The sequence below is a fragment of the Urocampus carinirostris genome, chromosome 13, assembly GCF_059441175.1.
Source record: "Urocampus carinirostris isolate Australia breed hairy pipefish chromosome 13, RoL_Ucar_1.0, whole genome shotgun sequence".
Classification (NCBI taxonomy): Eukaryota; Metazoa; Chordata; class Actinopteri; order Syngnathiformes; family Syngnathidae; genus Urocampus; species Urocampus carinirostris.
Window position 1 is genome coordinate 40,199,801 of NC_142361.1, and position 23,666 is coordinate 40,223,466.

Sequence of the window (23,666 nt, forward strand, 5' to 3'; positions counted from 1 at the left end):
TTTTAACAGCGAATAAACAATGTGAGGTTTGAACAATTTTTATCGACCCTTTTAGGTTTGAACTATTTTTCTCGACACTTAACAGCAATTAAATACATTCACAATTTCATTATATCATATTCTAACATTATGAGGTTTTATCGACACTTTTAACAGCAATTACCGTATTTTCCGCACTATAAGGCGCACCGGGTTATAGGGCGCACCCCGAAAAAATAATTTTTGGTCCTATTTTTGACATACATAAGACGCACCGGATTATAAGGCGCTACAATGGGAACGTGGACAAAACAGTCATAGTTCAGTCCAACTTCTTACCCCCTTAACATTCCCAAAGCTTGCAAAGACGCAAATACGTGTCGAGAACACGTGCGGATGCGGTGTCCGTACGATGTCACTCAAATGCATCGTTCCATCATTCGGAAGGTTAAAGTCTTGGGATTCAAGAAATGCCAACCATTCCTTAGTTTCGATTTTCTTTTTCTCTCGCAACTTTACTGTGCATATGACAATAAACACTTGGAATTGAGTTTAATTTAAGAATAGACATTCCATTCCATCCATTATCTGCACCGCTTATCACAGAAACATCGAGTTCAGTCTGAAACAAGATACAGGGATAATATATAGCCGGAGTAGCTCACCGAAGTCGTGTTCATAATAATGTGCAGCCATGGTCTTCTTATATCCGCGAGTGTAGTAAATCCAGGAGAATAAAATATTTACGGAATAGTAAAAAGTGCTTTCTGTATGCCATCAACCACGTGCTGTACACATTCATCTTTTTCAGCCAATTGCAGGCTTTGTTTTGCCGTTTAAGCCTATGCCAGCCTGTAAATGATAAAAAAAGGATCCGCCCCTTGACCGCCGAATAACTTTAGCCAATAGTGATCGATTCAAATGATGATTGACACATTGGTTAGCCAATGAAACGCCGGTAAATAAATCCCAGCATACACCGTGGACTACTTGGCGTTCGGGGGAAAATCTAGTCGCAAGTTAGTCGGAAGACTTTGCGACTTAATATTGATCCATATATAAGGCGCACTGTATTATAAGGCGCATGGTCAGCTTTTGAAAAAAATAAAGGCTATTAGGTGCGCCTTATAGTGCGGAAAATACGGTAATTCCCTTGTGGGCTTTTTCATCGGCAATCGGTTTTCCTCTAAATCTCTCCGATATTAGATTTTGCAGCTTTAATTTTGTGTCATATAAACAGTTTTCATGATGGTATTTGGCTGGGTGGTCCCCGGTATAAAATCAGGCCCTGTGACATCATCAGACTGCTTTGATAGAGAGGCACATTCCTCATCATCAAAACTTTAGTTTCCCTAGTTTAGAGAAAGGCAGTTTTACTCTATTGGGTATAGACATGTTGTACATCCCCAACGCTACACTTGAGAGTATCAAATAGGACACCCCTTCCCATGACTTGGGAACCATAGGTGCTTAAGACATTGTGTACTCACCTGTCAGCTCATATCCATGGGCTGACATTCGAACTGATCATTAAAATGTCGAGCAATTCTTGATTTCAATTGTGACCTTGACCAAGCCGGAACTTACAGCCCCGATCCTTCCAGTACTGCACTGCGCACAAGATAAAAATGGATCCTGTATCCGATCCATTTGGACTGAAGAGTTTAGTGGACTGTATTTTCAGAGCAATTTATTTTTCGAACCCGACCGACATGAGTGATTTTATACACCAGTATATATCGGATCTCATGGACTTCATTGGATTTCATGAAGGAGAGAGCCTCAAACTTCTTTTCCTGGTTTTCCAAGAACAGTGGGGTAAGATACACTTTTAAATATACCTTGAACACTGTAGCATAATGCTGTATTGTTTTATCAAATTTCGGTCACTTGATTCAGGTAAGAAAGTTACGATGACAGTGGAACGGATTGTTAAACAGCATTATGGTAGACTGCCATTGTTTATTACACAATTACATGCTGTATAAACCTATTTCCTCAAATAGTGGCCTGTACCTTATTAAGAATTGTGTCACTGATTATCTATCTAACTAACTAACTAGATACTTTATTAAATAATAAAGTAAAAGGAATATAATACAGTGGAACCTCGGTTCTCGACCATAATCCGTCCCAGAACCCTGTTCAAAAACCGATTTGTTCGATCCCTGAAATCATTTTTCCCATCAAAGATAATGTAAATCGTTTTAATCCGTTCCAAAACCCTCAATGTTTACCTTGAATGTTTAACCGAAACATAAAGCTAACCCAGGCTTATTGTACGTTTGCGTTATCGTAATCTTCCGTACGAAAGATGACGCTAACATGAACGTGTAAAAATAAAAAAATCAGGTCGTTTACAAGTCATTTTAGCACCCGGGTCTCCACAACAAATGGTGAGCAGTTCATTGGAAAAGGGGCTCCGTTCCAACACCCTGAATGTTTACCTGTAAACATAAAGCTAACCGTACGTCCGCGTTATCGTAATCTTCCGTACGAAAGATTACGCAAACATGAACGTGTAAAAATTAAAAAAAAAGGATAAAGAAAAGAATTATGGATAGGATTTCTTACCTTTGTGGTGGTCAGCAGAAGGCGCAGGTGGACGGCCGTTGCTTGCTTATAGCACTCACTCCCTTAGCCACATCATCATCATTATTCTTTAGTATCGTACTGATCGTAGATTTAGCCATGCTGTATTCCCTAGCAAGATCAGACATTCGCACACCTCCTTCATATTTTGCTATTATTTCTTTCTTAAATGTAATAGTTGTACGCACTACTTTTCTTTTTTCACCTGTAGCAACTTTGCTGCTTGCACTGACTTTCTTCGGAGGCATAATAAGGGGCTAAAACACCCGTACGCCGCTCAGCATCACACCCTAGCGTACGCACTCACGCATTACCGGCGTTCCAACTCCAAAACCCAATTTGCATACTCGGCAGCCAATCAGAAGCCTGCATCGAATAACTTCGTGCTTCCGGACTTTCCCGAGCGTTATAGGGTCGCGCATTTCCATATCATTTTCCAAAATAGAATAGAATAGAATAGAATAGAATAGAATCTACCTTTATTGTCATTGTTACAAAATGGGTTAACATATTGTGACAACGAAATTGGGCATGACACTCCAGTTTTACACATTAACAGTGAGGTATGAGCCAAGAAGATAAAGACGCACAGAGAACACAAGAAAAATGGATAAGTTGATTAGGAATCAAGCCGTAGCCCCAGAAAAAAAGGTTCAAAAGAAGCTCACAAAATGTATGACGCTACAAAACGTAAATTTACATTAAAGCATCGTGGAAAGAGGAGTTCACGTGGCTTGTAGCAAACATTGCATGAATGAAGATGAGTTAATACAGGTACATACTGATGGCAGATGGAAAACTGTCATATAGAATGTTAGAAGTAGATTTATAATAAACACCCGTTCGCCGCTCAGCATGGCACCCTAGTGTACGCACTCACGCATTACCGGCGTTCCAACTCCGATTTTTTGACCGAACAGCGAAGCAAGAATTTCTCGAAATTTTTGGTCGGACTCCGATTGAGAGGCCTTCGAAAACCGAGGTTCCACTGTACTAGCATTATGCGTCAACAAGGCCATATCAAATTGAATCGCAAAGTAATCCGACTCAGTTGAATTGAATCATTAATTTTAACTGGATCAATTTGGCCACTGCTTGAGGAAATACTATATTTATGACTTCTGGGGGACATGAAATATTTCACCAAAATGATTTTGCGAAAACTCATAACTGTGGTTTTGTAAACGGCTCTCTACAGAAAAGAAGTTTGTAGATAGCAAAGGCAACAAACCGTGCATGGATACCGTCCCGTCCTTACAAAATATTTCAGAGGCAGAGATCGAAGACCTTTTGAGGAGACTGTACAAGGATTTAGCCATGGCAAATGTATTACCACCAGAGGTAGTCCATAAACCTGAAAGAAATTGGAAGCCTATGAAGAAGTCAGACAGTAAAATAAACGCAATGAACCAAGAAAAAGATCTAGCATTGATATTAAAATGTGTTCCAAGTGCTAGGGAGGAACTAGGACTGGAGGATAAAGCACTGATAGTCACTTCACCAGATTCAGGTATTGTGATTGAAGAGCCTGTAATCCCAAGTGAAGAACTTCCAAGTGAAGAGCTTGTCCTCACACTACCTAGTCCACCAAGTGAAGAGCTTCTCCCTCCAAGTCCACCCAAGGAAAAGCTTGTTCCGCCACCCAGTCCACCAAGGAAAGAACATATTTTCCCAGCCAGTGCGCTAAAGAAAGTCAAGAAAGAAGTTCTGATTGAGGAACCAGATACGCCACCTATCAAGGGATTAGATAGGGCCAACAGTAGAGCTTCAAGGTCTGAAAAGGCCAAGTCTACAAACAGAGTAACCCTACTTGTGACGGATAAACCCAAGGGGGTTACATTAAGTCCACAAAAAACCATGTCCGATACAAGGCCCAAACAAATTGAGCCCAGGAGACCTGCATCTTTCTCTGGACCTCAACGACAAAGAATTGCAGATTCCGAACTTCACAGTAGATCCAGACAAGAGTCCCCGGGCCCCAGGCGGGCTACCAGTCAGGGGTCTGGAACGAGGAGAAGATCAGAATCGCTGAGCAGACTAGCGATTCTGGAGACCTCAAGTGTGATCTCCCGAGTGACATCCGTACCCAGGAGGACCAGATCCTTATACTCCACCACAGCATCCATACCCGACGTTAGGAAAACCAGGTTGAGCCTGCACCGCTTATATGGACCCGAAAGGCCAAAAACTGCTGGTTCCGACTCCAGATCGAAAGGGCAGCCGAAAGCGCCTTGGAAGAATCCTCTCAGTGATCCTCCGAGAAGAGAGGGACCAGCAAGGGTTCTTTGGATGGACAGGGAAAGAGTAAGGCCTTGTCAAAAAAAAGCCTGGAAAATTCCTGCCACCATCTTGTTCTGATTTCAACCCGAAAGCCACCTCCATGCACATAAAACCTTTCTATTTTACACGCATGTTCAATATTTTATTTGTATACGCATTTTTCCAAAACCGTATATGTTGTGTTTTTGTTTGCATGCTTTTGAGTTGGAATGGTGCCTTAATGACTTCCTGGTGAAGTCCCGCCTCATCTCAAGGACAAGCCAATGAGGAACATCTCTGAGGAGCCATGCGAGATCCCTGCGGTGTTACACAGGCAGCAGGGTAGGGTGTCAAAGCGGCCATTTTGTTTCCTGAGTTGAAACTCAGCATTTGTCTTTTGTGCCAAAAGGAACTTCATTGTCAAGATTCAGGGATGGACGGATGAAGAAGGGACAGGACACAAGATACGCTCCGAAGGATGTTCTCCGACTGGATTCTAATTCCTCTACATGATGAAAAACCTGTCATTTGTAAATAAACTGCTCGTGGTCAACGAGAAACCTCGAAGGATTTAGCACAAATTCCTATTTTAGAAAATAAAACAATCAAGAATGGAACTTGGTAGGTGGCTGTGATTATAGCAGGATCTCAACTCAAAAATACAGCTAACCATTCCTATTATATTGTTAGTGGATTTTTGGCGGTGTCGAGAGCAGAAAAAATAGGTTAGTAGCCGGGACGGGGGAGCAAAAATCGTAGTCGAGATCAGAAAAAGGGTCGGAGCCGGGAAACAGACGGGAACCAGAACAGGAGAGAGTCAGTGTCGAAAGGCTTGCCTAGCGTAAGCCGAGGTTCGCAGACGGACCGACAAACGGTGACGGGAAGACGGTATAAAAAGTGAGAGGTAGCCAATCAGCGTTCGAGGCAGTCTGCGCCAAAGGAGCAGGCCCCGGTGACAGATACATTGTGAAACATTTCACACTACAAACCTCAGCATAAAAAACTTCGATTACAAAATTACAGAACTATTTACCCTAAGTTAAACTTTATCTTGTGCAGAGGCCATATTGTGCTGGTAACAAATCAATTTTATGCAGTACCCTGAAGACAGCTCTTTGGATGAAGAACATATTTTATGAATGACTCGGTTTATTTTTCTTCAACGGCAACGAGAGGGCAAAAAACAGCTTACAGTATTGTAAAATAGTTTAAAACCAAATCTTTTCAAGGGGGGCCGGACTAGTAGATTAGAGAGAAAGACAAAGAGAGAGAAAAAATAAGAACGAGAGAGAAAGAAATAAGAGAAAGAGAGAGAAAGAAATAAGAGAAAGAGAGAGAAAGGAATAAGAGAGAGAGAAAGAAATAAGAAAAAGAGAGAAAGAAATAGAGGGTGGGACAAAGAAAGAAACACAGAGAAAGAAAGAGAGAGAAAGAAAGAGCGAAAGAAAGAAAGAGAGAAAGAAAGAAAGAGAAAGAGAGAGAGAGATAATGAAATCCATAGAAAAATAGAGTGAGAGAAAAGAGAAGGGGAGATAAGTAGGTGAGAAAATAAAGCAAGAGAGCAAAGGAAAAAAGGAAGAGGGGGACAAACTTATCCATCACAGCTTTGTTTGAAAAAAAAAAAAAACTTATTCTTCAGTTGCTGGAGATTGTGAAAGCATACAGTAGTTGGATGATAAGGAACCTTACAGATTCCAAAAAACGTAGTTTAAAGCTGGTAAACATTCTATCATCAAATAAGTCAATCGTTATAACATATTAAGAACTATTTCTCACACTTTCTACATTCTAAAATTTCCACAAATATGCCAAAAATGAAGACCTTTTTCCACATGCCATTTCTATTACGAAAATTCAAAACAGGTTAATAACGACATCTAGTGCTCAGGTGAAAGAATGCAGACCAATCTATCAGCAACCAATGTTTTGACTTGGGATGTTAGATACCACAATTTTGCAGACTGTTACCGATATCCACATTTTAAAAGGTAATAACCTCAGTAGACTCAGGAAAAAAATAATTATTTATTATATATACTGAACTAAATATGAATAAAATGACTCCATTTTGTGCAGGCTTGGGGAGTAACAGAATACATGGAACGGCAAAAATGATGTTTGGATTTATTTTCATTTTGTTTCTGTCGCATTTGATGTCAGTTTTGCCGGAGATCAAAGAGATCAAAGCCAGGAGAGTAAGCTTACCCTGTGTTGTGAGTCATCATTTTATTCATATTTAGTTTCTTTTGTCTTTTATTAGCCTATTTGGTATTGGAGTCATCCAAAAGTCATTGAAAGTAATCCAGTTAAAGTAACCCTACCCAACCCTGTAAAACCATCCATACCAGCTCAGTAGCCTAGATGGTAAGGCGCCCGCTTTGAGACTGGGAGGTCGGTGGTTCGCGCCCCGGCCGAGTCATTCCTAAGACTTAAAAAGTGGTCGGCGGCGCCCTCTGTTGGCTGCGGCTGCATCGGCTCGCTACAACGGGTCAGGTGCAATCGACATTTCGTTCTGTGTACATTGTTACACAGAATGACAATACAAGGAAATTACTATTACTATTACTATTATCTGCACCGCTTATCCTCAGTAGGGTCGCGGGGGTGCTGGAGCCCATCCCAGCCATCTTTGGGCAGTGGGCAGGGGACACCCCGAACTGGTTGCCAGCCAGTCGCAGGGCACACAGGGACAGACAATTCGCTCGCTCATTCACATCTAGGGACAATTTGGACCCGCTAATTAAGCTAACATATATGTTTTCTGGAATGTGGGAGGAAACCGGAGTGCCCGAAGGAAACCCACGCAAGCGGGGAGAACATGCAAACTCCGCACAGGAAGGTTGGTCGCTGGATTTGAACCCATGACCTCAGAACTGTGCCGCACACGCGCTAACCACTGCCCCGCCGTGCTGCCCCTCGATGCATTATATTACGGATGATTATGTTGTATAAATAAATGAAGAAAAAAAGGAAGTATAAAAGGAGAAAATGAAAAAAGACAGGTTGGCGGTTATCCCTTTAATCAGTATATAATTGAATGCAGAAAATAAATTAATAATTTCAATAAGAAAATGTATTATTCTAGTTAATTCTATTTGCATGTATTTTTTCCTTCTACAGTGAACATCCAAGCGACTTCATTTTTGAACTTTTTTATAATAACCCTCATTCATGTCGAGCAACTCAGTATCTCACAGATGTTCATTAACAATATATATGATTTAACGAAACATGTAGAATATAACATGTTAAACTACATCAATAAACACGTTTGAAAAAAAAAAATATGGTGTAAGATTATTTTGTATTTTGTAAGGGAAAATACCACATTTTGTAAGTGCATGGAGCCCTGGAGCGCCACAGGTATGGGACATGCCAAAAAATACGCCTTGTAAACAATGTTCCCTGTAATTTTGCTCTCGGGTCTGAGCGTTCGCACAAAGTCGGTGAGCAACGCTTGAAACAACAGTGGGCAACAGCAATCCCAAGTGTGGCAACTAAGTCATTATCAAACATGTCCAAAACTTGACATCAACTTACATTTTGCTGAGTTTCCGGCAATGCAAAATCATTTTTCTCTTTTGAATGAATTGACTCATGTACGATTGCAAAGCGTGTACGGCCTACAAACGTCGTTTGTTTTTACAATTCTTTCCCAAGATATCCATTTCTTTTTTTTTCCTGATACGTATATTTTGTCGCACAATACTAACATTTTTGGGGGCTTATTGAGTCAGTTGCACGATACAGAACTGTACTCAATCACATTTTTGAGTGGAAGTACAATGTTGGCAACAAGATTCACTTTATATAATTGGAAATTATTTGAATGCAACACAAACTTTTTCTTCTATTTTCCGTGTTTTTTTCTACTTTTTTAAAAATTTCTTTAAAAAAATCTCTTTGTGTTTATAATTTCCTAGCTGTTTTTTCTTTTTTCTCTTCCTATTGTTTCTTTTTTTCTCAGCTTTTCACTACTTTTTCATTTTGGTATTTTTTTCTTTTTTGTTCTATTCCCCCCCTTCCTTTAAGTCATTGTGTGCACAGTTTTACATAATATTTGGTCGTGTTGGGATGAAAGAAGCAAAAACAACCTGAAGAGCCGTTTGGGACCCGAAATAGCCGGTTCCTTTTAGTGAGCCGAGCCGAAGAAGCCTGTTCTCGAAAAACTCTACTGACTTTGCTCAACTTTGTTCTACTTCGACCTTGACTTCAAAATACCGCATTTAGAACACAGCGTGTATTTTGACCTTCATGCACTGTAACTGTGACCACATGGGAGGTCGGTGGTTCGCGCCCCGGCCGAGTCATTCCTAAGACTTAAAAAGTGGTCGGCGGCGCCCTCTGTTGGCTGCGGCTGCATCGGCTCGCTACAACGGGTCAGGTGCAATCGACATTTCGTTCTGTGTACATTGTTACACAGAATGACAATACAAGGAAATTATTATTATTATTATTATTATTATTATTGGCTTCTTAATTATCAATTTCGAGCCCTCATTTTTGTGAGCTGGCTAGATTTTCTTGTGCACTGAGACTGTGCGGGCAGTGGGCGATTGAGCACGCGCGCAGTTTAGAGGGAACATCGCTTGAAAAAACAAAATTGGGAAAGTTCCTGCGGTACTTTAGAGAAAATATCTCGGCACACTAGTGTCCCACGGCACACCGCTTGAAAACCCCCGCATTCGACGTTCTTTCCTGCGTGACGTCACCGCGAATGCGGCCTTCCCCGGCAGCCTCCTTTTCCCCGGGGGAAGCATCTTTGCAACGGTCCACGTTTCCAAGTCGCTCCCAGCGCCTCACTCCATCCTGCCCTCCGCGCTCATTGGCGACCCCGGACGCCCATCATTCGTGACACCGCTGCGGGGGCTTTCCCTATCCGCCTTCCCGGTCGGAAGTGGAATGGAATCCCTTACCTCCATTGGACCACCGCGCTGCCACTAGCGCTCCTCGTCCGTCGGGGGCTCCGTGAGCGAGAGCGCCGTCATATTGGCTGCTGGGGGTGGAGGCTCCAGCGACGACTAGCAAGACTCCCGACGCGGAACGGGGGGTCGCTGGCTGGAATTTGATTTTTCGTTTGAAAATGTCCTTCACCGGGTGAGCCAAATGTTTTAATAGCCGGGGATGACACCATGGAGGATCCGCGGACCTTTTGCGTCTCTCCGTGATAAAGGATCTACGCCTGCTCTCCTTCCATAGCCATTTTTAACAGACAAAGAGGGCTGTTGAATAAGGCTCTCAAAAAGACACAAGGGTAAGACATTTTTCCACATTTTACGCCATTACATATAAAGCATTTCCCTTGTGTTTATACCGTCTCTTTCTATTAACCTCAATCCGTCTATATTTAATATTTTTAATTTTTTTACGCGTACTATGCTAGCTAGCCTCATTAGCTGCGTGGCGAATGCTAGCTACCGTCCCGGTGTTGGAATGCTAACTGTTAGCATGTTGGAGTCTTCTCCATTTAATTGCGAGAATATTGTTCTAGGTGTTGTTAAATACGCGTAGATAACACCGCTTCTTTGTTTTAGGGAGAATTAATGTCATATTTGTAGCAGAGTTTTACAATTGAAATGAGCGAATGTTAGCTAGGCAGCTATCATGGCTGGGATTAGGGGAAATAAGGAAGACGTCTCCAGAAATTAAAGGATTCTGCAACTGTATTTATTAATGTCACAATAAATAATTTTACTAGGTCTAATAAAAGCAGTTCGTGTGCATTTTAACCTTATTTAGTTACGTATAATCTGCAGAACACCGTAAACCTAGCTAATGGATGCCTTCAGTGCACTCCTATGCTTTACACATTTTCCATAATTTGGTTGGAAAAGTGGATTTTATGTGTTTTCATTCATCAGAAACGCAGTGACTAATATACTGGCAGCAATATACCTTAAAGGTTATTTTTTTTTCCCTGTGGATCACTCAACTTCAAATTTAGTGGCAGTTTTTGAGTTTTTTCCTTGCCCTCATGTAGGTTTTAGCTCAGGGGATGGTGTCATAATAGTCTGCGGTTTGCAAAAATCTGTGGTCTGTGCGGCCCTTTGAGACTCTTTGTGATTAAGGGCGTCACAAATAAACAGGACTTGACTTGAGGTTTTGGAGTTTTTCCTTGCCCTCATGTGGGTTTTAGATCAGGGGATGGTGTCATAATAGTCTGTAGTTTGCAATAATCTGAGGTCCGTGCAGCCCTTAGATACTCTTCGTGATTAAGGGTGTCACAAATAAACATGACATGACTTGTAACAGTACTGTATGCAAAATTGTGGTTGGCGTTTAAAGCCAAGTGTTAGACTGATCGAATGTTGAAAATATTTAAAATGACGTATGTAGTTTACAACCTAACTTTTCTTTGCCAATATGATTAAATAAAACATGTCCTATGGATTTAACAGTGATTCTTTTCAATGTTCAGCAATCTCAAAAGACAAATTTCTTTTAAAATTCCCATTAAGTCAAATCAAGTTATGTTTATTTGTGACGCCCTTTATCAAAAAGAGTCTCAACAGGGCTGCACATACCACAGATTATTGCAGACTATTACAAAAAATTACATGAAATAATCTGGTTTTATTCCAGAACCTTCCCTTTGTTAAAATATGAATTCTCATTTCATGAAAATTAAATGGAAGAATCTGGTTTTATTCCGGTACCATCACTTTCTTTAAATAAAAATTCTCGTATGAAAAATATTATAAAATCTGCTATTGTTGCGGCCCTTTCTGTATCCTATAGTTTGTGTTTTAGAAAAAGTGGGCAAAATGTACCCCAAAGAAAAAAATCTATTTGCATATCTGTCAACCGCAGCCAAAGCCTTCACTCATTAATGATTGGAATTCCCCGTATCAAGCGACAATAAACTGTAAAAACACAACGTGGCACCCATTTACTCACAGCAAAACACTACTTAACATATAGAGAAGATATTAGCAATCTGCGATGACGTTGTCTGCTATCAGTGAGCGAGACAATCCAGTCGAAATGGGTAAGACAAGATGGTCAAACTGATAGTTTTTTTCTTTTTTTAAATCCTGTATAAAAATTGTTAAACAGTGTACTCTATTTGAAATGATCAAAAAACGTGTAATGTACGGGAAGGCTGTATTACTTGATGTTTGTAATAGTCAAGTCCTGTTTATTTGTTTGGCCCTTAATCACAAAGAGTCTCAAAGGGCTGCACAGACCACAGATTATTGCAAACCACAGACTATTATGACACCATCCCCTGATCTAAAACCTACAGGAGGGCAAGGAAAAACTCAAAAACCTCATCATGAGGAAAATAAACTTTATAGCAACTTTTTGTTCACTGACTTGAAATATTTGTAATAAGTAATTGGATTGAAATACATCCAAATCAAGTGATAAAATCAGTTAACCCCTCAAACAAACAGTGAGGTAGAGCGGTCGCCTTGGTCCCAAGAGGTTGAGGGTTTGATTCCCGCCTCCTCTGAGTTAAAGTGTCTGTAGGCAAGACACTGAACCCGATATGCAGGTAGTCGCTTTGCATGGCTTACCCTGCTATTGATGTTTGAGTGTGTGTTTGTGTGAATGGATAAAGTGTGAAGTGTATTGTAAAGCGCCATTCAAATGCAGTCCATTTACCATTTTACAGTGAAAAAAATCTCAACTCCTTGTGTATGATAAAATTGAGAGCATCATAACCTTTTTGCGGACTTTGACATATGTGGTTTAAAGTGGTCGTGTGTATTATCTAGTTCTCTTAGTGGTAAAAAACTTAACTCATAAAATAGAAATACTGATTTAATTAATAATAAAAAAAAATACCTGAATTAGAAATTTGCATTTATTTTACATATCAGGAGCCTCACATAAAGAGAGCTGACATAATAGTCTGTCGTCTTGCTGCTATGGGTACCCAAAAACCTTGCAAAATACTGTGCAAAAAAGTAAGAGGAAAAATTGTGTGGTAAGGGTCGCTTTTAGTGTCTGTAGACTATTCTACCTTGTGCTTTTTAGCACTCATGTTTGGTTGCACCACGCTATATATACAGCAGTATGTAATGGTCAAATAATACATAATGTATCTTTAAGATAATAACCACAAATGTGTGTCAATGGCTGGAAACCCGCTTAGGATTGTTTATTTAATTTATTGAAACTACAATTTACTGATGTTACACCGTCCCAAACTGTGGCCTTCTGTCAGGCCAGGTTAATTTTAGCCTAAAAACGTTAAAAACAGATCATCTTTGATGGCAAACTAAAATGACCATATTGGCATATTGGTTCAGTCAGCATGACAAAAACGTGTCTCACTAAACAACTCGTCAGCCATTTTTGGATCGGGGTTTGTGATTTTGCACATGTTAACATTGGTTTACCGAGCATTGGTCCGAAGTTATACATTTCATCTGTGTTTCAGTTATTTGTTCTTGAAAAGAGACTGGTTGGTTAATAAGAAAGATAATATTGTTAAGAATACAGTGGCAGCACATTGGAGCTTATAAGAATTTGTACTCTACTTAACTTTTAGGCATGTCTATACTGTTTTATATTTGATTTACTAGTTAATTGGTAAATTAGATCAGTCGGAGTACTATCCACCCGTTTTTCATTTGGATGATCAAGATTGGCTAGCAGCCAATCAGATGGTGCGTTAAAAATCTAGAGCTGAAACCGTTTTGGAGGGTATCGGTCATCTGAGGTTTCATTTTTCTGCATAAAATGCCATTTGTTTCAAGTTAATGTAGAAAGTAGTGATGCGTCATGAGGTTTTTTTTTATACAAACAGCAGATGATATTCAGCAGCTTTTTCAATACATACACACACAAAATCCAATATTTTTTACGCGTGAATTTATTATCGTTTACAGTTACCTTAACAATACAGTTTCACTAAACATGTCTTAAAGGCAATGTTGGAGAGTAAAGCTCTATAAATCAATACATTGGCCAAATTTTACTTCGTTTTTTTCTTGACGACTATAACTACAAGATATTTTTATGACTACCAGGCTGTGCTTGCCCAAGACACACCACAGGAAATGGTGCCCCTAGGAACCCTTGTGGTTAAGGGATCCAACCCAACAATAGTGCCATAAAGTTTTTGCAGAAAGTGAATATGATTATGGGAGTGTTCATTATGCAAAAATATATTTTTTTTTTGATAAACATTATTAAGTTTTCCACACCTAATACCAAAATTGCTATGCAAATGTAAATGCATAGAGGGGGAAACTATATCGAGGAAAATCAGTCTGTACACAAATGTAAATTGAAGTTAAACAAAAATGAAAATGACATTTTTCTTTTCTTTAATTGAATTGATCTTTTAAACCCGAATAAGAAGTCAACTCACAGTTATCTCTATTGTTCATTATCACAGATAATCTCAAGTCTGCATGCCCCATTTCAACGCTCAATTTTTAAAGTTTAACGTGGAATTTGACAGAAGCATAGAAAACTCTATGGCCATTTGGTTTTACCAGATCGGCCTCAAACTTTTGTAAGCAAGTTGGTTAATTTGAAATCCTGGTAATATTGGCTATGTTTTCTTGGGTTTTAAACCAGAGCACTTGGTTCCTACCCTCTCCTGTGGCTTATAATGCAAAATGAAATCACCGGTTGCGTCACATCACTCAAGATGTGAAATCATAAGTCTGGAACATTAAATGTCCCTTCCATTGCTTTTCACAAAATATGATTTGTCAAAAACAAAGCAATTATGTGTCATGAGGTACGGTAGATGTATGTTTGGATTTTTCAACGAGAAGCCCATATTTCGATTTGAAACTTTTTATATATATATATATATATATATATCTATAAATGATCATTCAATTTGACTTTTGTGATTAAGACCATTCTCCTACCCTTAAATTGCTGCCATTCAAGTTAGTACTATAACCACCTCGAAAACACATTAGGGAGGCAGGGCAGATACCTTCTTCACTCTGCTTCTCCCTTCATCGTGTCTTGCCAAAAGCCATCTCGGAATCAGATTGATCCCAGGAGTATGGGTGTGTTGGTCTGCCAGAAGGCTCCATTGGCCTAGTTCTATTTCGCTGGGTTGCTAGATTTATACCTCCTGCATGAAGATTTCATATTGCATTAACTCTAGACTTGATACTCCATTTGGCTTGGTTTGCATATAGCGTAAATTCCGGACTATAGACCGCACCTGATTATAAGCCGCACCCACCACATTTTAAGAGGAAAACCGATTTTGCACATGCACAAGCTGCATCTGTATATAAGCCGCACGCGCCCACATTTAAACATGTAACACAAACGCAAAATTAAACCAAACCCGACTTTAAGTCCCGCGATTGAAACTAGATGTCCTTCATTAAAGTCCACAGTCCAAAAATCACAGCCGGCAAAATGAACGGAAAATGATACCGGTACTTAAGGTTTGATGCAGACCTGCAGAGTCCGGGTCCCGTTGAAAGTAATCCAAGGAAAAAAGTGTATATTTCCAAAGGTACGGGTGGGAAAAATATATCAGATGAACACATTTACTCACGCAACTCCTTTTTCTTTGACCAACTTTTTACCCCCTCTTCTTTCCTTGTCTGTCCCTCACCTTTAGCGGTCCCCACTTAAACTCGGCACCCCGCGTTTGTTCCGCCCCTCATTTTTCGTTCACCCGTTTAAAACATATCAGAATAAGCGTCCAAAATAAATACAAACAAATACATTACAAAAATATACAGTTGCAAATACATATTATACATGGGTTACACATATTTACAAAGATAAGAGTTTTCAAAGCTTCAAAATAATAATATAGCTTCGACAGGGCAGTTAATGGTAGCAACACTTGAGCGCCGCTAGCGGGCGTTAGAAAAATGACATAAATTGGCTGCATCACTGAATAAGCCGCAGGGTTGAAAGTTAGGGAAAAAAGTAGCAGCTTATAGTCCAGAATTTACGGTAATTTAAAGTAATATGTAATGACAAAGTGACAATTCGTTATTTTAAGTTTAGGTAAGTTATTAAAGTCCATTTTGAAGCTGGCGTTGGCAACTTGTTACCAGATACTGTGTGAAATATTTACCACATCATCTAAACATTTTTATTACTGTAAAATGGTGAAATTGTCCAAAAATATGACAGAACGAGATCCATGCTGGAGACAGAGTTGAAATTTGGGAAACATGAATCAGGGCAGTTGGTAAGTGTGTACTCCATCGTACTGTGATCAGGAAAAAATGGAAATAGCAGCATCTTGTCAGAACTGGCAAAATCCACCGATTGCCACATTTTGTGTGCAAGGGCTCAGTCAAAACATTCATTTTTTTTAAGAATGATACAAATGTTTGACAGATTATTTTGACTTGATACTTTACTTCAATGAATACATGCAATTTTGGTTACAACTAGATTATTTACGATCAGGCAATTAATAATACGTCACTCCAAACCTGGTTCACTGATTATTATTTTTTTTATACATGAATTGTGCAATGGACAACCTTGTAAAGCACTATTTAACCTTTTCTGTGCCACAGACCGGTTTAATGTCTGAGTATATTGTAGTGGCCAGGCCTGATTATAACATTAGCAACAGTAACAATCATAGGAATTGAGGTCTAATCCATTGTTCCTTTGACGACTTAGAAAAAGGCATTCGATGATATCTTGTCAGTTCATCACGTGTCATCTTTTTCAGTTTGACAATAGATGTTTCTCAAAATGCACGTTACTCTGAATTGCAATATAATAATGGTAAAAAATTAAACATTGAATCCATACAAAGACGCAGCTATTTTGATTCCTTTGTCAACAGTGGCTCAGCCCTTTTGAATTTACTGTATCTTATACTCATGCTCCTGGCCAAATTTGTCTGCATGCACGATGGTTTTAAATGCATATACCGAGATGTCAGAGAAAAAAAGACTGTGATTGTGGTCTGGTCGAAAGTTACACTTTAGACCAGGAGGCAGCCAAACCGGCCAGCCTAATTTACCACATGTCTGGACATGGGGGTGTGAACCTTTTCTGCTTCCTATAAAAGTCAAAACTATGCCTGCCTTTAAACTACTGTGTGTTCGTCCGTAAGGATGGACAATAAATCGAAGCCAGTATGCCTCGCCATCGACCTGAGAGATGACAATAAAAGTATGTTGGAATCTTTGACTGAAAAAATCCTCAATAAGCATTCTGTGGTGTGCTAGGCTATTAAGAATATAGATGACCGCTATATGGATGGAATATTGAGCATGTGCACACCCCCCTGGGTTGTTCATTACTTATTCTTTAATGGAAGAAATAAAGCTCTTAAAATCTACTTAAGAGTCGGGATATTATTCAAAGATGCTATGAGTAAAATACATTTCCTATGCTAGAACAGGACATTTTGTGCCTAATACAATTTTACCATTGAAAATAGATTACAATTAAAAAATAAATAAACATTGGAACAAATATAGCTTTCCTCCGTTACATCCCTCCAGTTTTAATTAAGGTTCACAGTCTGCTACTCACTGCTTACCCATAGTGCATTGCTCAGTCAGGATGCATGCTTGGCTCATTTTCAGAGACTAATTGTCAATTAGTTCTGGCAGTATCAGCACAAGCGAGAGACAGAGAGGAAGTCATGAAATATGCTTGTGCGCAAGAAAAAAAACAAGATGATATGCCATGTAGGGTTTGGATAAAAGTGCAAGTAATACACGTATCGTTGCATGCCAGATGGAGGCTCTGCATTGTAGATTTTTTCCAACCGAACAAATGGCACCCGTGTTATCATTATAATTTCCTTTAAAAAATGCCGCTGGAATTTTGCAGCTATGAATACAACAAATAAAGAAGTATTCTAAACATATTTTATTTTACAATAAAAAATAATAATACAGAGGCTGTACGTTTGTGTAGACTATGTACAGTAATCCCTCATTTATTGTTGGATTTATCTTCCAAAAAGATCCAGTGCTAAGCAAAATTCGCGACGTGGGAACCTTGATTTATTTTTATTTTTCAAATTATTATACATGTAAATACTGTTGTACACGGAAACCAAGGAACAAACCTCTTTTAAAGACTCAAGCATTTAACAAATAAAAGTATTGTACAACTTTTTTTTTTCATAATCCTCAGTAGGGTCGCGGGGTGCTGGAGCCCATCCCTGCTGTCTTCGGGCAGTTCGCAGGGGACACCCTGAACCGGTTGCCAGCCAATCAGAGGGCACAGACAACTCCCTCTCTCATTCACACCTAGGGACAATTTGGACTGGCCAATTAACCTGACATGCATGTTTTTGGAATGTGGGAGGAAACCGGAGTGCCCATTGGAAACCCACACAAGCACAGGGAGAACATGCAAACTCCACACAGGAGGATCAATCTCAGACGACTCCCTCGCTCATTCACACCTTGGGACAATTTGGACCGGCCAGTGAAACCTGACGTGCATGTTTTGGGAATGTGGGAGGAAACCCACGCAGGCACGGGGAAAACATGCAAACTCCACACAAGGAGGCTGTGGTAGCTGGACTTGAACCCTGAACCTCTGTGCTGTGGAGCTGCACGCTAACCACCCTTCTTAATAACTACTCTTCCGTAAAATAATAATAAGTGGGTATACTATTTAGTTCATCAGAATGCAGAAGACATTGCATAATGCGAGTCCGTAAAATAAAGGAACTGTAAACATGAAACCGTGTTATAGCGAGGGATTACTGTATATACTGAACAACATTACTGCACTTACATAGATACACAACAATCCGAAATAGGCTCAATTATGTAATTGAGGAAGAAAATTTTAGAGTTTAATTTGAATCACTTAGCTTTTGAAAGATTTTGCACAAACCACTATTCTGATTTGGGTTGTTTGCATAATAAAAATTTAAAAAAAAAAAAAAAAGAATTACTTATAATGCAATCTTTTATTACGTTTTTTTCTTTACTTTGCTTTGCACAATCTGTGAATGTTGAATAAAACAGCTTAAGAATCTAACTTTAAAAAAAAAAAATAGGGAATGTATGAGTGTTATATTTTTCCGGGCACATTGCCTAGGCATACCAGGTTAGCTGCTGTACACAATATGGAAAATAAAAGGATTATACACTAAAAAAAACAAGGAATCTGCCATTTGATGTTTTTTTTACTCTTGTACTCTTTAAAATTAAAGGAAACTCTGCCTATATTACCTGGAATCAACCTGCAAAATGCTCCTCAAAGTTTGAAAGTTGCACCTTAAAGGATGCAATTGATTCCCAAAACTGCAGGGCAAAGAAAAAAAACTAGTTGAAGCCTTGCATTATGTGTAAGGCTCAGCAAGCCACCAGAACTGCACTGAAGCAGCGATAAACAAACATGACTGTGCAGCAAAGAAACACTTTTAGAGCAAGGAGAGAAACGGCTACTGTATTTAGCATGGTGGCTGATATAAATAAATGTCCTATTTTTTTTTACCGTCGAATGTTACAGCGTAAATGACCTCATTTTACCTTGTGAAATTTTCCCTGCAAAAAAAAATTGGATTGGAAAAAAATTGATCAAGCATTTAAACAGATTACCCCGAATATCTCACAGTAATTTTGACCTTAACTAGGATATTACCTGCATGCTACCATAGTCATTATGTTGAATTGGTTCCTTTATAATTCATAAACAGAATTTAAATTAAACATTTTACTGTGGATATACTGAGTCATTTGATTGAAATTATTTTAACATGCCTCTCTGTGTGCTATAGATAGATTTAGAATTATGACTGAGGAGACAAACAAGAAATTACTTCTTGCTAAAGTTGTCAGAGATCGACATTATTAAGACTATTTGGTGGCTATATTTGCACAGATAAAATACATGTATATAGTTTAATTCTACATGATGGCAGAAAAAACTTACTTCCGTCCTGGATGAAGTCCAAACAGAGAGAGGGAGTGGTTTATTTTGCGTCAGAGAAATCAGTACACACAAGAACATGACTTCAAAGAAGACAAGATTGATAAACGTACAAGAGATATAATTACACTCATTGTTGAAACGTTACTTTATGTGTGTGTGTGTGTATGAGAAAGATTTTTATATTTAGTAATATAAAAACAAGCTAATTACCTTGAGACAGAAATTCAAGAGATTTACATTGAAAACCTGACAAAGTGCACTTGATTCAGTGTCAATCTGCTTTCTTTCAGCGTGTACTTTGCACATTTACTTTGACATTATAGCTAGTAACAGATGAGTTGTCTCCCCATAGGGTTTTCTTCCCTCACCAAACAAAAATGTCACAAAAAGTTGATACTTGCATGAATGGTCATGAGACTGAGCTCCCGGCAATTGATATTGGATGACAGAACAACATTCTGACTGGTTTAGTGAAATTATATATTTTGAAGTCCTCTCACTGCAGACTGAGTTTGTTTTTGCTCTAAATAGAAAAAAAATCAGTTGATACCAAAGAAAGCCTACGTGGTCAAAAAAGGCCTGTTTCTTGCGTTGATCTAAATCTAAAAATGAAGCACTACGTGGCCAAATCCTGATTTTGTTTAACTGCGTTTTTGCAAACTTCAAGCTCCAGTGATCCTCAAATTTGTGTTTGTTGTCGATCAAAACCTCCTGCATACTTTTTAGACAGATAAAGCCCGTTAACTGGGATCTCAAGTGACTCGTGAAATTGTAACCGTCAGCTCTAATATTTTTGTTTGAGACTCTCCATTTAAATGAGAACAATTGTGCTTTAAATTAGCTACTTTTTGCCAACGAGTCACAATTTTTTGGGGTGGAATATTTAGTAGGTTTACATACCCTGTTTTTTCTCCCTTCAAGCTTCTGTAGACCCAATCATATACCAAAGAAATGTAGTTTTTGTTTCACATGACAATTAATGTGACAGGTCAAGAAGAGCGCTTTGCCAGTATATTCCATCAATAAATCCCGAGTTGAGTAGTTCCCACTTATAATTTAGTGTTATACTCAGTACAGTAAGGCCTTTTTTTGTGCAAACATCAAGTAACAATGCTTAAGTGGATAAAGTAAGGTTGTAATTAAACAGTGCTGATTACAGGAAATAAAAGAGGTCATTTGCACATGGCCCTGTCTGCAGTTGTTTTAAGCAACATTTTGGTCTGGTCTAGACTAGCTCTGTAATACAGTACATACCAGCAGATCAGTTGTGAGCAGATCTCTGGTCATTTATAGCTGTGGCCTTGTGCCACTGCATGTCTGCCTGGCAACCCTGAACTCGACTATTTGTACAGCTCTTGTCCTACATCGATTTACCTTTTCATGCGTTTTTTTTTGTTTCCCCTTTTTGCAGGTCATTGGGGCCCTTGTGGAAAACCAATCAAGCAATATGTGGAGTAACCTAAAAAGCAAATGCCAAACCCTCTTTCATAACAACAACGCCGGAGCCAATGAAGGCAGGAATGAGGCGGACGCGGTCCACTGTGTGGTGGATCTCGGCCATGGAGGTGCCTCAGGTGCAAGTCCGGCATCAGAGGTCTCCACTTCAGCAAGTAGCCTCCTACCTGTACCAATGGTAACCACAGGGCGTCGTCATCACAACTGTGTCTCCGATACCCCTCAGATAGTAGAGATTACTATCGATAAGGACTCGGAGGATGCAGGCGGGGGATCGGGAGGTGTCCCTTTAGCTCGTAGAGACTCTTATTCCCGCCATGCCCCATGGGGTGGCAAGAAAAAACACTCGTGCTCCACCAAAACTCAGAGTTCTTTAGAGGTAGATCGACGATGCGGACGCCTGCGAGGCAGCGGAAACCGCAGAGACAGACGCTACGGCGTCTGTTCAATCCAGGAGATGAGCGATTCCCTTTCCGGAGGGCGCAGTTTGAACGGTCGCTCGTTGCGTCAGCGACTCAGCGATACCGTAGGCCTTTGCTTACCATTACCCGCTAGCAGACGCTCGTCCAAGAACCCTGTTATTTCCAAACGGAAGATTCACCTGACGGAGCTCATGTTGGAGACCTGCCCCTTCCCACCTGGGTCAGATCTTGCCCACAAGTGGCACTTGATCAAGCAACACACAGCACCAGTGAGCCCACATTCCTCCACAACCCTGTTGGATGCCTTCGACTCAGCGCACCCCTCACCCGAGGACGAGGAGGAGCGTCTTCGCGAACGGCGCAGACTCAGCATTGAGGAAGGCGTGGACCCGCCCCCCAACGCACAGATCCACACTTTAGAGGCTGCCGTGCCTGGTTCGTCCGTCTATAAACTGGGACCAAAGATGGCTCCTGGCATGGGGGATACCCCGAGCGATGGCCGATCTGCAGGGGCGGGAAGTTCGATATCGGGAGCTTCGACCTCGGGGGCCTGTGGACCAGTTTTAGGGGCCACGGCTTTGGCTCAGGACACCGACTCCGAGGAAGACACGACAACCCTCTGTCTGCAGGCTAGGAGGCCGAAGCAAAGGCACGCCTCAGGAGACGGTTACCCGAGCAGACAGCAGCCCGGGCCGTGGAAGGTTCACACGCAAATAGACTACATCCACTGCCTGGTGCCGGATTTATTGCAGATTACATCTTTGCCCTGCTACTGGGGCGTGATGGACCGCTACGAGGCAGAGTCGCTACTGGACGGACGCCCGGAAGGAACCTTCCTCTTACGCGACTCGGCCCAGGAAGACTACCTGTTCTCCGTCAGCTTCCGCCGATACAACCGCTCGCTGCATGCCCGCATCGAACAGTGGAATCACAACTTCAGCTTCGACGCGCACGACCCTTGCGTTTTCCACTCGTCCACCGTCACCGGGCTGCTGGAGCACTACAAGGACCCGAGCGCCTGCATGTTTTTCGAACCTCTGCTTACGGCGCCTCTCCATCGAACATTTCCCTTTAGCCTGCAGCACCTGGCACGGGCGACCATCTGCCGTTGGACCACTTACGACGGAATCTGTTCTCTGCCGCTGCCCCCGGCTTTGCAGGACTTCCTCAAGGAATATCACTATAAGCAGAAAGTTCGAGTTCGGTGGCTGGAGAGGGAGCTGCCCCTGAAAGTTAAATAGTTGGCACAACACGGAGCAAGAACAGAACTTGAGAACTGCCTAGTGAGAGGCTACACTGACTGACTGATAGACCTCTTTCCATTAGAGGTTGGAATTCATATGTAACAACCTATACAAGATTCATTCTAATCTTTATTTTAGTTATTACTTACTGAAATACATATATTCTGTCTAGTGCTGCCTGGCTAGCACAAATGATTGAGTTCAGCTAATATATATATATAAATATATAGATATATAATGACAGTATAAACAGTACAGGTATATATTTTGGATAAGGGCATGGAGGAGTAGCACCACCAGTGCAAAACCATCCTTTACATCCTGCTTTGCCCTAAGCACATGGCTGCTCCTAAAACATCACCCTGCCTGAAGACCTTCATGCATGCTTCCTTGTCCAACCCTCAAAATTGAAAAAGCTATGAAGCCACATTCTGTAGCTACATTGTACAGGCCACTTTTTCTGCACTCGGTTGTTTTTATTCTCTAAATACAATTTGATACTTGGACGTTTCCAAAAGGTTTGTAGAGTGTGAGGTTGCGAAGGCATCTGGAAGTGCTACCGGTGGTATGTCGCGTTCTGGGCTTGTCACATAGATGAAGCAGCAACACAAGACGCATTCGTTGCTATCTCTTTGCACATGAGCATTAGCGGTGAATTCCGAGCGGGCCGTCGAAATTCAGGAAAGTAGATCAGGGACATTAAGTGCTTTTAAAAGGATTATACTTGTAGATGATTAACGACACGTGTTTTTCCAGAAGATTGATGGTGATAAATAATAAATCGGCCTATTGTTTCTTACGTCGTAGGACACGTTTGTCAACTTTATTCTCGTACGGATCGGTTTTGTGCTCGAGCTACTGCAGAAAACAGTTCATCTCCCGAACGAAC

At 40.5% G+C, this 23,666-nt stretch overlaps 2 protein-coding genes across 2 annotated transcripts; both read left to right on the top strand.

Annotated features, from left to right (window-relative positions):
- Positions 1-1,368: 1,368 nt before the first annotated feature.
- LOC148354535 (uncharacterized) lies at positions 1,369-5,450 on the top strand. The gene is made up of 3 exons (XM_088351599.1): positions 1,369-1,797; positions 3,770-5,172; positions 5,240-5,450. The coding sequence occupies exons 1-2, from the start codon at positions 1,608-1,610 to the stop codon at positions 4,927-4,929; spliced, it is 1,350 nt and encodes a 449-aa protein (XP_088207725.1). The 5' UTR covers positions 1,369-1,607; the 3' UTR covers positions 4,930-5,172; positions 5,240-5,450.
- Positions 5,451-9,578: 4,128 nt separating this feature from the next.
- Positions 9,579-23,283, top strand: socs5b (suppressor of cytokine signaling 5b). Its single transcript, XM_088350873.1, has 2 exons — positions 9,579-10,084; positions 21,068-23,283. Exon 2 carries the CDS (start codon positions 21,104-21,106, stop codon positions 22,772-22,774), a length of 1,671 nt encoding a protein of 556 aa, XP_088206999.1. The 5' UTR covers positions 9,579-10,084; positions 21,068-21,103; the 3' UTR covers positions 22,775-23,283.
- Positions 23,284-23,666: the final 383 nt, after the last annotated feature.

What these genes read in the sequence shown, in the direction of transcription:
- LOC148354535 (XM_088351599.1), top strand. Translation starts at nt 1,608, where the DNA reads ATGGATCCTGTATCCGATCCATTTGGACTGAAGAGTTTAGTGGACTGT. An exon ending in GGTTTTCCAAGAACAGTGGG is followed by an intron (nt 1,798 to 3,769) that starts GTAAGATACACT and finishes GGCTCTCTACAG; the next exon opens with AAAAGAAGTTTGTAGATAGC.
- socs5b (XM_088350873.1), top strand. Translation starts at nt 21,104, where the DNA reads ATGTGGAGTAACCTAAAAAGCAAATGCCAAACCCTCTTTCATAACAAC.